This window comes from Perna viridis, chromosome 3, assembly GCF_037379345.1.
Source record: "Perna viridis isolate PV_CMFRI_1.1 ecotype Kerala chromosome 3, ASM3737934v1, whole genome shotgun sequence".
Classification (NCBI taxonomy): Eukaryota; Metazoa; Mollusca; class Bivalvia; order Mytilida; family Mytilidae; genus Perna; species Perna viridis.
Window position 1 is genome coordinate 29,241,999 of NC_142447.1, and position 12,531 is coordinate 29,254,529.

General features: G+C 32.3%; 1 protein-coding gene across 1 annotated transcript; it reads left to right on the top strand.

The window, feature by feature from the left end:
* Positions 1-2,816: 2,816 nt before the first annotated feature.
* LOC148621775 (uncharacterized) lies at positions 2,817-12,149 on the top strand. The gene is made up of 5 exons (XM_088576457.1): positions 2,817-3,139; positions 6,607-6,753; positions 6,957-7,202; positions 7,576-7,788; positions 9,463-12,149. Exons 1-5 carry the CDS (start codon positions 2,848-2,850, stop codon positions 9,948-9,950), a joined length of 1,386 nt encoding a protein of 461 aa, XP_088432583.1. The 5' UTR covers positions 2,817-2,847; the 3' UTR covers positions 9,951-12,149.
* Positions 12,150-12,531: the final 382 nt, after the last annotated feature.

The following is a 12,531-nucleotide window of genomic DNA, read 5'->3' on the forward strand; positions in this document are numbered from 1 at the left end:
AAATTTGATTCTAACCTCCCCCTTTTCCCCTATAAAGATCAAATGGTAGTTCCCTTACAAAAGTCTCCATGAATTATGTTTTTATGTTAATCCAATTTTGAAGCATTTTAGTAAAAAAATTTGTTTCTGGATGTAATTATGCTGCCTGGTGCAACTGTTGAGTAAAATATGTTTGGTTAAGATGACGATTCTGACCATATTAGCATTCGATCGGAGTTGGCTCTTTAATTTTGAACTCTTTACATGGTCAAAATGGGCAATAGGCGATACATGTATTTTCCAATTCGGAAAACGCTGAAATACACATGCATGTACGAGCATTAAATGCATGGAAAACATGACACTTGTTACAATATACCAATGGTGTCGAACCTATGAAATCAATTTTTAAGTGTGGCACTAAATGTCATACATGATCCTTTAATCGCATATAGCAGAGATGCATTTAATCGGTCGTAAGTATACTGCACTATTCTTTTTTTTTTCTTTTGCTTTTAATTTACTGACAATTTTCTCATACTTTCTATTGTAAGTCACCCATGATAATAAATTTTAATTGCTGTATGATTCTACCCCTAAAACTTTTCTTGCCTCGAACAGCTCCACCTTAATTTACTATAGCCCCAACCTGAAATCCTGATTTGTTTTTGAAAACCTACAGAAGGGTCCGTTACCTGTTCTAATATTCTCATAACGCGTAGGATCTGAGTTTTTTTTTATTTAAACAGGCTGAAAAGTGAAATTGTGAACAAACACAAATCGTCGCTACCTCTTCACAAACTGGGCCTAGTAGCATGGAAGTTCATACTATGTACTGGCCATGTGGGATCTCTCGAACCTGTTCAAAGTTTTTATTTTTCAACTTTTATAATTATACACTACACTTCCACATAATTTCATAAAACAAAAAAATCACATATCTCATAAAATGGTCATTTAATAAATCGGGGTTTGAATATATTTGTTCGAATTATTTTAAATCATTTTTAGTAACTAAAACATTTAAATTTAAAAAAAATAATAACACCTTTAGATATTTGGACCATATTTTGGCTCTAAACAACGAAGACTTCAATATTTATACTAAAGATATATATCCAGTAGAATTGTCTTTGAATCCGTTTCTTGATCTTAGTTATCATATCAATAATGGTAAACTTAATACTAGAATTTACGATAAAAGGGAAGATTTTTATTCTTTATCGTGAACTATCCGTTTTAGGTGGTGGCATCCCTTTGTCACCGTCATATGGTGTTTACATATCAAAATAGGTTCGATTTGCTTGTATTTGTAACAATTATGTTTCGGATTTTAACGGAAAGAATCTTGTATAACCGAGAAATTACTACATCAAGGTTTTCGATATCAAAACTCGTAAAGACATTCACAAAATGTTTTAACCGATACAAGGAACTCATTCTCAAATGCACTGATGTACTTGTAAAGGATTAATGTGTGCGGTTATCTCGCACCCTTCCTTTTACAGTAATATTCTACACAAAGCACTGAAAGCTCGATACTCACACAATAGATTAACTAAAGAGTAGATTTCAGCAGAAATCAAAAGAATGTAGTTCGGGGACAAAGACTAAATATGGAAAACAGACACACACAACAAAGAACATAAAATAACCAAAATAACAAATACAACATAACGAAAGTAAATGAGCAACACGGACTTCACTAAAATCTGGGAGCATGGACCAATTGCACCGACAGAAAATAATTATTTATACAACGAAAATACTTATAGGGATAAACACTTAAAGTGTTAATCAAATGAACATGTATGCAAAATCAATATCCACAAAATAAAATACCCCGGCGAAAAAACAGGTAATAAAACAAGTCAAAAGAAACATAACTAAACCCATTAACTGGAAATAAATATCAAGAAATACTTGTACATAAACAATTAAATAGATTAATTAATCATACAGTAATACTGGTAAACTGAACATATAAAATATCTATGTCAAAATGACAAGGGGGTTGGACCAAGTTTTTTTTTACATAATAGGAGTACATATATGAAAATGTTGTGTGTTTTATGAGGGATCCTCGATTCTACATATTTAATAAACGTTTCAGTCACCTTAGTTGTTATTTGGAAATACATACCGTCCCAGACTCTACTACAATATGTGCTATACTGAGAAAATAATTTATTGTATAATATGACTGTTTCTCGCCATATCTAGATTAGAAACGCATATAGATGTAGAAATAATTTGTTAATAACTGATTTATTTTAGGGGTGTATAGGAAAAAGGGGGTATAATATCTATTCTGCACGTACCTGTGGGCCATGCCCCCTCCAAAAAACAACGATTTTTATTTATTTATTTTTTTTTGATTCCTCATGAAAAAAGACATTGTTTGTTTTCAATCAGATTTCAGATATCTCTTATGGTTTTCGAATTGTACATAATTAGGGATTTAAGGCAATTAATGGTCTTCAATGTGATAAGAACCCTTAACACAGAACTTCCGTTTCAACTTAAACTAATAACTGTGTCCACACTTTCCTCAAGAAAAAGGGGTGTATATTAGTGTAATAGGGTATGTAAGTCTTGTTCTAGTTTCATTTTCTTTACCGATGTAGAACGTATTGAAAACCATAGACCGATCTGTTTTTTTATAGTGTACTTCCTGGTACTCGAAACTCTCTATAACAATGCAAAATCTTCTAGCTTATGTTTTTTCTTACTACATTTATCATGTAGAAATAGTTAATTGGTATAAGTTTTCGTTATTCGACGTATCGCAGACCGTGTAAATAAATCCGGAATCTAACGGGTTAGTGGCGGACGTCGGGTCGAAAATTACCTTCACTCTTCCGAAAGATGGAGGATGAAAATCAAAACAATAACGAAAGCCAAGAAGAAACACAGGATAACACTGAAGAGGTAAATTTTGATGGATTAGGAAAGCAGGAACTTGAAAGACACTTAGTACAAGCTGCAAAAGATGGAGTTTTTGCGAGTGTCAAGAAATTGTTACAAAAGGGAGCGTCCCCTAACGCAAAGGAATACAACCGGTGCCTGTTTTACGCATCAGAAAACTACATTACCCCACTTCAGAACGCAGTGTCTGGTGGATTTAATGACATCACTCAATATCTCATTGAACATGAAGGTAAGAATGATAATTATTGCTTATGAAAGAATAGTCGTAACAAAGCTTAAACCTGTTACATTGTACATGTACATTTTGTATGTCTTACATGTATGGCATCAGTACATAATGTCATAAACTAGCAAATGTAAAGAGGAATATGAAAGCAAATTATAATCTTCACAGCAAAATCTCCAATAATTGAATCTTCAATATTTGAAAATCACATTACTTCATCTTGTGTTGATTTTGTATTTATTTCAAACTACATGTACATGTATATATACATGTACAAATGTAGCTTAGATACACCTATACAATGACTGCTGTTATACAGCGGAGGGCATTATCATGATTAATTGACTTCCCACGGGACAGTGATATTGCAAGAAACGTTGATAATGCTCTGAACCATATGCCAGGGCAATAGCAATGTTGAAAGCAGTGTCACTTCCTCACGGTTGTCTATTTATTGATAATGCCCTCTACATCATACATATACATGTACTGGTGCTACCACTATTGGGAGCAGCCATTTTGTCAGAACTAGATACATGCAACATTGTATTTCTGGAATATACATGTAATAATGTGTGCAAAATATTCCTGTCATGATTACTACCATAGAAGGAACATGCTTCATCTAAATTAAGTTATAATACTAACGTTGAACAACTAACAAACCTTGAACTAAAGCTTGGAGATCAGAAATTACCATCTGTTGACAGTACTACAAACTTAGGAATACAAAGAGCTAGAAATGACAAGGAAATGAATGAGTAAACCATATCAGAAAATACGATCAAAGCCAGAAAAACAATGCACAATTTGATGTCAGCTGGATTTCATGGTAACAATGGTCTTCACCCTACATATATAAATGTGTAGCTAGCAGCTCAATTCATATTTTAAAAACATACATCATTCCTACCTTACTTTAAATATATATGGATTAGAAATTATAACATGTAACAAAAGGGGCATAGACAAGCTAGAAATGTATCAAAACAAACTGTTGAAGCAAATTATGCCATCACCACAAAATTGTAACACCTGACATTGTGCCTTATATACGGTCTGTACTTATTCCCATTGAAGGACAGGTGGACATTAAGATACTAACTTTCTTGTGTAGTATTTGTCTTCAACCAGAAGTATCAACAGAGAAATGTGTTGCTTGACGTCAGACAGCATTTACAATGTAAGAGCAACACCAGGTAGTGAAAGTTGGTCCAGAACAGCAAAAAAGATCCTTTAGCAGTATAGACTAGATGATATATATAAAATGCACCTTACTAAAATCACCGTACACTAAAACACAGTGGAAAAAGAAAGTCCATGAAAAAGTGCATAAATATTTTGAAGAACACATTATGGGATTAGCAAGTCATTATAAAACAATAAAATACCTAAACATCAAGGAATATAAACCTGGAAAGCAACATCACATGCTATTTATACTGTCTGTTACAATGCGAGATGTGAATCATATTCCAGTGAAATTAGGAATAATATCAGGTGCCTACATACATTGTATGTACATGTAAGTATTACGACTAAACAGAGCTGAATTCAATTAGAATACTGTTTACTCAATATGTAAGTTGTGTAACTCACAAGAAGAGGACCTTGAACATTTCCTGCTTAACTGAATAAGTCTGGAAGATGCAAGACGGGATGCACTCATGAGCATAACTGTAGAGTACCACAGGATAACACAAATGAAGCTTTCCACTCTGGATACTGATGAAAAGAGTCAAGCCATTGTGGACAGTTTAGTTCTGATTGGCAGAGGAAAGCCAAATAGAAACTCTAAATCAATACAAAATGTACAACTAAGAGAACTTAGTGATCTAGAATTTCACACTAGGAGACTGTTATACAACCTCCATACTGCTTGATACAAGATGCTGGAGCATACAAGGGCAAGGAAGGGATATGGCTAAATTCTGTTATACTTTTTATTAAGTTTTATATGCTCTTTTTTACCCATGCAGAAGCAAATATATTTCTTTTACTTTTTAATCTTATTACAATAAAAGAAATAGTATCTTAGTAAGCTAATGCTAGAGCCATATTGAAGTCTATTTTCTGGTAGCTAGGAAAAAAATACGATCCTTCTCTTGTTTCTTTCATGAAATTTTTAATTTTTATAATTTTAATTACTGAGTGATTACATCTTAGTTGTAAAGGATTACTGTTCATGTTAGTCATAAATATTTTTTTATTTAGTGATGTGCTTTGATAATGAACAGTTGATAAGCATACATGTATATACATGTAGAAAAATGGCAATATGAATATGTTATATTAATGGAGCACTGTAAATATAACTTGTCATGTTTTACAAATATGGATTTTTAGCTGTATTTAGAAGTACATTTTAAAAAATACTGATTTTGCTGATCTTCAACCTTGTAGGTGAAGAAAGAGAATAGAATAAAATAACCTAGGGACCTCAATTAATTACCACTTAAATACTTAGCAGGCAATAAAACTGCCTGATTATGGATTGGTTCACCTGTAGAACAAATTACTCCATGTAGGTACTAAAATGTATGTACATGTATGTTTGCATTGATATTTTAGTTGTCCATTATACAATTAACAAAATAATATGCAATTGAATTAATAGTGTAGGATTGTCAATAGAACTGTTTTATTTATTTTTATACTCAGTATATTAAATATAGGAGCAGTTATTGTTGACTTTACATTTAAGCTGCAAAATATATGATACAATATACAGTTGAATTTTTGGTAATGAAGGTGATGCTATCAGAAACAAATAGTTATTTCTTCTTTGTAAAAATGTTTTATCTGTATGTATCTAGACGATTTTTATTAGAGCTACATGTAAATTATCTGTCGTGTCTGTAAAACCAATTTATACTAGTCAATATGATGTGTAACCTTATGCTGTTGATGATTTGTTCTCACTACATATACAATGTACATGTACATGCACATGTACATGTATAATTTAATTATTGTCATGCCCCTTTGAACTTACAAATTTACCTGAAATCATCATGTATAAGCTTGATGATATATGTATATATCACAACTCCTCTAAAACTACCCAACAGGATTTCATAAAACTTTGTATGTAGCAAGTAGGCCATTTGTTGTTGTGCATATTATCAGGAAATATTTATTTAATTTTCATGGGAATCATGTTCCGTAGTTCCGTATATCTGTTCATAACTCTTTTCATTGAAGATTGTCATGGACTATAAATCACAGCTGCAGTACGACACAGGTCCGGATATAGCTTGTTTTAATAGTACTTGATGCTGCATGTGTACATTGTACATAAGGTATTTGTTTCCAAAGATGTATTGGTGTAACATTTTGGACTATAACTTCAAAACAAGCTACATGTACATTTGTACTGAACAAACAAATAAAGTACTTTATATACAAATGTACATTGTTTGTTATAATTTAAAGTACATTATTGTAGACTTTTGTTTTGTTTGTTTCAGCTGATATAAATGCTGGTGACCGGTTCGATGTCACTGCTCTTCACATGGCAGCTGAAAAAGGGCATGTAAAGTGTTTAGAGCTACTGCTAGAAGGAGGGGCAGACTGTAACATTGGTACAAAGTACTCCAAATATGGATCTTATACGGGTTAGTTAGAATCTTCAATGTTTTCTAAAATAGTCTAACAAGAACAAATCTAAACTGTCATTCAAGAATGCAACATATTCATAGCATGGTGTGCATCATAAACGTACATGTAGGGTATGCAACTATATTGTTTGATAATTGAATGAAAGTTATTTGTATCACTAATTCAGATAAAACATGCATAATTAATTTCTACTTTGCAGCTTTCCCTCATCCTGGAGGAACAACCCCTCTACATCTGGCAGCAGCCAACAACAATATAGAATGTGTGAAGACATTGATATGGCATGGTGCTGACTACAATGCTGTAGATGAGTATGGCAGAACAAGCTTGTTTATTGCTGCCAGTAAAGCTGAGGAGGCATGTGTTCATGCCCACCTTGACAATGCTATTTGGAAAGACATCTTGTCCCTGCCAGTCAAAGATACAGAAACTGCACAGGAAACAGGTCTGTATTATAATATGTAACATATTGATGTGAGGCCTTTGTTTGGAAATTAACATCAACCTTCACAAACATTGGATTACTGCAAGTAGATGTAAATTTGACTAGTTTGTTGTACTTATAAAGTTGATAACCTTGTCAATACCAGTAATTTATCAGACAGAGTTTTAAATCATTTATCCAAATTCAACCCATTGCTGCTCTATTGGTATGTAAGAGCTAAAAAGACGGTTGAATGTTAATACAAACTACCGATAAATTTTACAATTCTTGTCATTTTATAATGAAAAGTAAAAAAAAGCCTATACTTAGATACTTTTCAGAACTCTGGTAAAATACATAGTTTATCAGACATGCATTTATTTCCATTTTTAAGGCAACACTCCATTACATGAATGTGTCAAACACAAGATGGTGACATGTATCCATGCTTTACTGGGACGTGGGTCTGATGTGAATCATCTGAATGCTGCTGGTTACAGTCCCTTACACTTGGCAGTAAGAGCAGGAGAGAGTTTCTCTATGGCTGTTCTCAGAGAACTGGTAACCAATGGTTACAACACAGATGTAAATGTTCCAGATTCTCAAGGTATGTAGTCAGCCTAATATAAACATTTTGAAACTATATCATGTATTATATTAGTTTATTAGCACCTTAAAAAATTATCTGCATTAGTTTTTGTCATCAGTGTGCATCTCTCATCCATCATATACACATACATATATCCTCTTTTCCTAAGACAATAGTCATTATAGGATTGAACAGCTATTTTCGGTCGTTCATGCAGGTATGAATGAATCTCGGAGCTCCCAAACTCAAGGAATGGCCAAAGGCCGTTCATATAATGTTTGGGAATGGAGAGATCTGTTCATACATGCATGAACGACCGAAAATAGCTGTTCAATCCTTATAATTCTATCCGACAGTCAAAGTTACCCTCTGTGAGCCTCAGTCGATTATATTGATACACTGTGTTTATGTTTATGCTTCAATACACACACATTCCTTCACACACGTATGGGAGTGCAGACCAATATTTACACGTAATCGGCTGCACAACGACAGTGAATGCAGCATGGACAAAGTGATAGTTGGAATTGAAAAATACCTGATGTATACAATTCAACAGGAATATAATTATTAAGGAAATTCAACAAGGAAGAAGGAAAATTCCAACAAGGTGTTTTCAAGTGTTCAGTCAGACTCAGTTTATTTCCCCTAGCTGAAAATTACTCTCTGTAAATAAACTTGACCAGTAAAATCAATGTGTGTGTAATGAACTATTCTTATGGCTATATATGCCGTTCAGTTCGTTGCCACACTATTTTGAACGACACGGCCGCCATATTGGTTTCAAGTTGACTGGCATTCATGCATGTATGAACGATCTGGCGAAGTTCATGCATGTATGAATTTTCTGGCAACGATGTTCTCGACCAATCAAAAACAGCTATAAGCATGAAGAATCTCATGATTAGAATTATGACTGTATAAGCTTTGCTAAAATTTTACAATTATTGTTGGGGTGTCTTAAACAAAGTTTTAGTCAATTTGATCTGTCTACTACCCTTGTAATAGTTATGACCTTTCAAGATATCAGTTGTCATATGTCCTGTTTTCTATATTCTTTTCTATATTCATAGCAAGATAGGTAGATTAATTGAATCAAGATATTTTTAAAAGTAGATTTTATTACATGTAATTGGAAAGAGTGAATGTCCTGATTTAACATGTACGAGGAATTGTTCCTTGCACCAGATAAATATTTTAAGTATTCTTGCCACAAATAATTATATTTTTGTTTTTCTTTTATAATAACCAATTGATCGATCATCTAATTTATTATATTAATAAATTTTCTCCATATTTTTGACTTTTTCAAAAATGAATTTCAAATTTTGTAATAAGCAGGTTGATATTCATGTTGCAATATTTTGGCAGCAGAGTAAAATTACAGAATTTTATTACATTTGTGAATTATAAAAATTAATTGTACAGGAAACATTTGATAAATCACTGTCATTTATATAAATCTGTATCTACATCAGTAAATTTGTATTAAAGCAGCTTTCTATAATGAGTCTGTCAAGTTTTACTGTTCAGATAGGAATAACTTGTGAAATGTTTCTTTTTGTCCTTGTAACTACCTTGTTACAAGAGTTTTCTGTTTTCCAAAAATAAAATATACTCTCCATTATTCACCTGAATCCAGTTCTAATTTTTACAGTATGAAAGTCTCAGTTTTTTATTCCTTCTTTTTAGGATACACTCCCCTACACTATGCCTGTTTCCATGAGAATAACATGCAGGAACGAAGGCCTGAAGTTGCGCGACTTCTGATTGCTTATGGAGCAGATGTTAACATCAAAATCTCTGGTGCTGATCAGGCTAGTCTGCTAACACAGGAACTGAGAAGTCCTTTCTCTGATTTGTCTATTCTGAAGTATATTGTGAAAGCTGTTGCCAGATTGCCTAGCCCTGATTCAGTTAGATTAATGCAGATTTCTACAGTTGGATATCAGATGGACCTAGCTACAAGGCGTCGTCTCATGATGTCAAATTCAAGGTTGACTTTTGATAAAGTTCAATGGTTTCAGAATGAGTGTCGACAGCCAAGAACACTTCAGCATTTATGCAGGTTCACAGTAAGGAAAGCCCTTACTGTCAAAAGAATAGGACAGATCAAAACACTGAAGATTCCTAATACTCTGAAAGACTATTTGTTATTTAGTGATGGAAATGAAGATTGAAGGAAGTGGATACATTTGTGCATGTACTGTATAATGTACATGTATTTGTATCATATCATCTAGTGCAATGTACTTGTTAGAATTTTAGGTGTTCACCTGGATTTTGTATGGTGTACTATTATTACTTTTTTGATATTTTCGTTTGGTATTACTTTAGATACATGTATCATGTTTGTCTTTTGAATAATTTTTAGGGGAATTTTATGAACTTTTTTGTCTATTTTTCATTATATCATTGATACATTCCATCTTACATGTGTAACCATCTTAAATGCCTAGTGAAATACACTGCTTACTGCATACACAATTTTGAAATTATTAAAATTATATGACATATGCTCATAAAAATCATTTATTGTCAGAAATCAGTTAGGGAAGATAACCCATATTTATGACTTTAAATGGGTTCTGATAAAAATTTGTATTAAGGATAAACATCATATGCAGAAATGGAGTATAAAAGAATTTGCGTTTAATCTCTGCAAGGGGATAATGTAACTTACAAAACATTTTGTATTTAAATCACAACTCCTACACTGCTCTATAAATTTGGATGTAATTTAAGAAGAAAGTTTGGTATCATATATAGGTGTTAAAGTAAAAAAATAGGGAAGTTATTGGAATTTGAAATAACGTTAATGCCTGTGGTGTACACTTGAAAATAACCATATGCGCATGTATCATGATGTTATTTAGTGTGTTTCACATGATTGAGGTTTTTTTATCTTAGACCGAAAAATATACAGTCAAACCCCATTAAGTCGAAGTAGTAGGGACCAGGTAAAAATATTTGAGCTATCCGAGGTTGAGTATAACTTGGAAATATTTTGGCTATGATTGTTTCTGCATTAACATCATTTGTTGAGCTTGTACACATGTACAATTCTGTTTACAGGGTACTTCATGGTGTTTTGCGTTTCTTATCGGAAGATATTTTTGTGTGTTGTATATCATGTTTTAAATACTGAAGGAAAATTTTAGGGAAATTTCCTGTTTATTTTTTCTATTTCCCAAACGTCATAAACATGCTGCTTTGGCTGCTTTGAATAACTCGAAATCAGGAGTATCGTCAAACTACTATGATTAAAATTCAGATTCACTAGGGAATCGAATGAAGTCATTGAAATACACTTACTATCGGCTGTTTGATTATTAATTAAATGTTCAGATACCATTACAATTCAACTGTTTTTTTTTTAAATTATTGTCAAAATATCCAATATCACTGTTCGTGTGAATTCCGACATGATAAATAAAATTAATTTCTTTTCCCTGACTAAACACGCTATTTTGGATTGATTAAATATACAAATCAAGCCATAACGAGTGTCGACAAAATAATTTCAAAAGGCACGTTAATAGTTGTAAAAACACACTATGATCATGGTTTGTAATATAGAAATTAGTTCTGTGACTAATTAGTTGACTTAAAGACATCAGTTAACTAACATGGAAGTCCAATCGAAGAAACTGATTAAAAACCTAGAGTTATTCAAGGTTTCATTTCAACCGAGTTCGAGTCATCCGAGGTAAAATTGTATTGGAGAAAGGAATTCCTGATGGGACTTTGAAATTTGTTTGAGTTGTTCAAGTTTCGACACATCTGAGTTTGACTGTGTCAGTCTTTCCTCAAAAACAATGTAACAAAAAATTTAAAATAGATTCTCTGAAAACTGCTCAGAAGAAGTCTACTATATATAAGGAAAAATGGTTTGGACCAAAACAAAAGTGATATAGGAGAGTGTCATTACATTGAGTTCTGTAAAGAAGTAAAAGCAAAATTTTGTGATTTGGTTCAAAACTGATGACTTGTGCTTACAGGTAGATATAAATTCTTGAATTGTTTTTTCTCTAAAAAATAAACTGTTTGCTAATTTATAATGACATAGTTTATCCCCATGATAAAAATACAATTACAAATTGATGTTCTAGTATTTAGTGACTAAATTTTTCATGTAACACAAATGCATGTTACTTTAGTGTACATATATAAATATGTGTCTTAGTAAATATGAACACTCATACATTTTCATTAAACTTATTGATTACATTTTCAAGTGGTTAACTTGTTATAATATTTTTGAATGTATTGTTATATTTATGAAAAATTTTGTACTAGATATTGTTTTGTACAATATTTTATCAGTTACAATCACAAGAGGTGATACATAGCCATAACAAAATAAATTATCATCCTTATTAGTAGTTGACATACTGATTTTAGCCTGTCCCTCAAACTTTTGTGTGCTCAACTCCTGGGAAACTACTGCACCAAATTTCATAAAACTGTAGGTAGTAAGGACATGATATGTACTTGTGCATATTCATTGAACTTTGTTGAAGTAATACTCCTTTAAAATTTGAAAAACAGGGAGACATATGTTTTTGTCAGCAAAAGCCAACTTAAATGTGAACTATGTTTTATACACATTATGCCACATATTGAACAGGTTAAAGGAGACTATTCCATTAATCATTATCTTTTTTTGTGAAAAACAAAGTTAAATACAATTTCCAGCACAAAATTTATAGCAAATCCTGTAACAGTCAATAGCTAAGAAAATTCATATGAAACAACTAC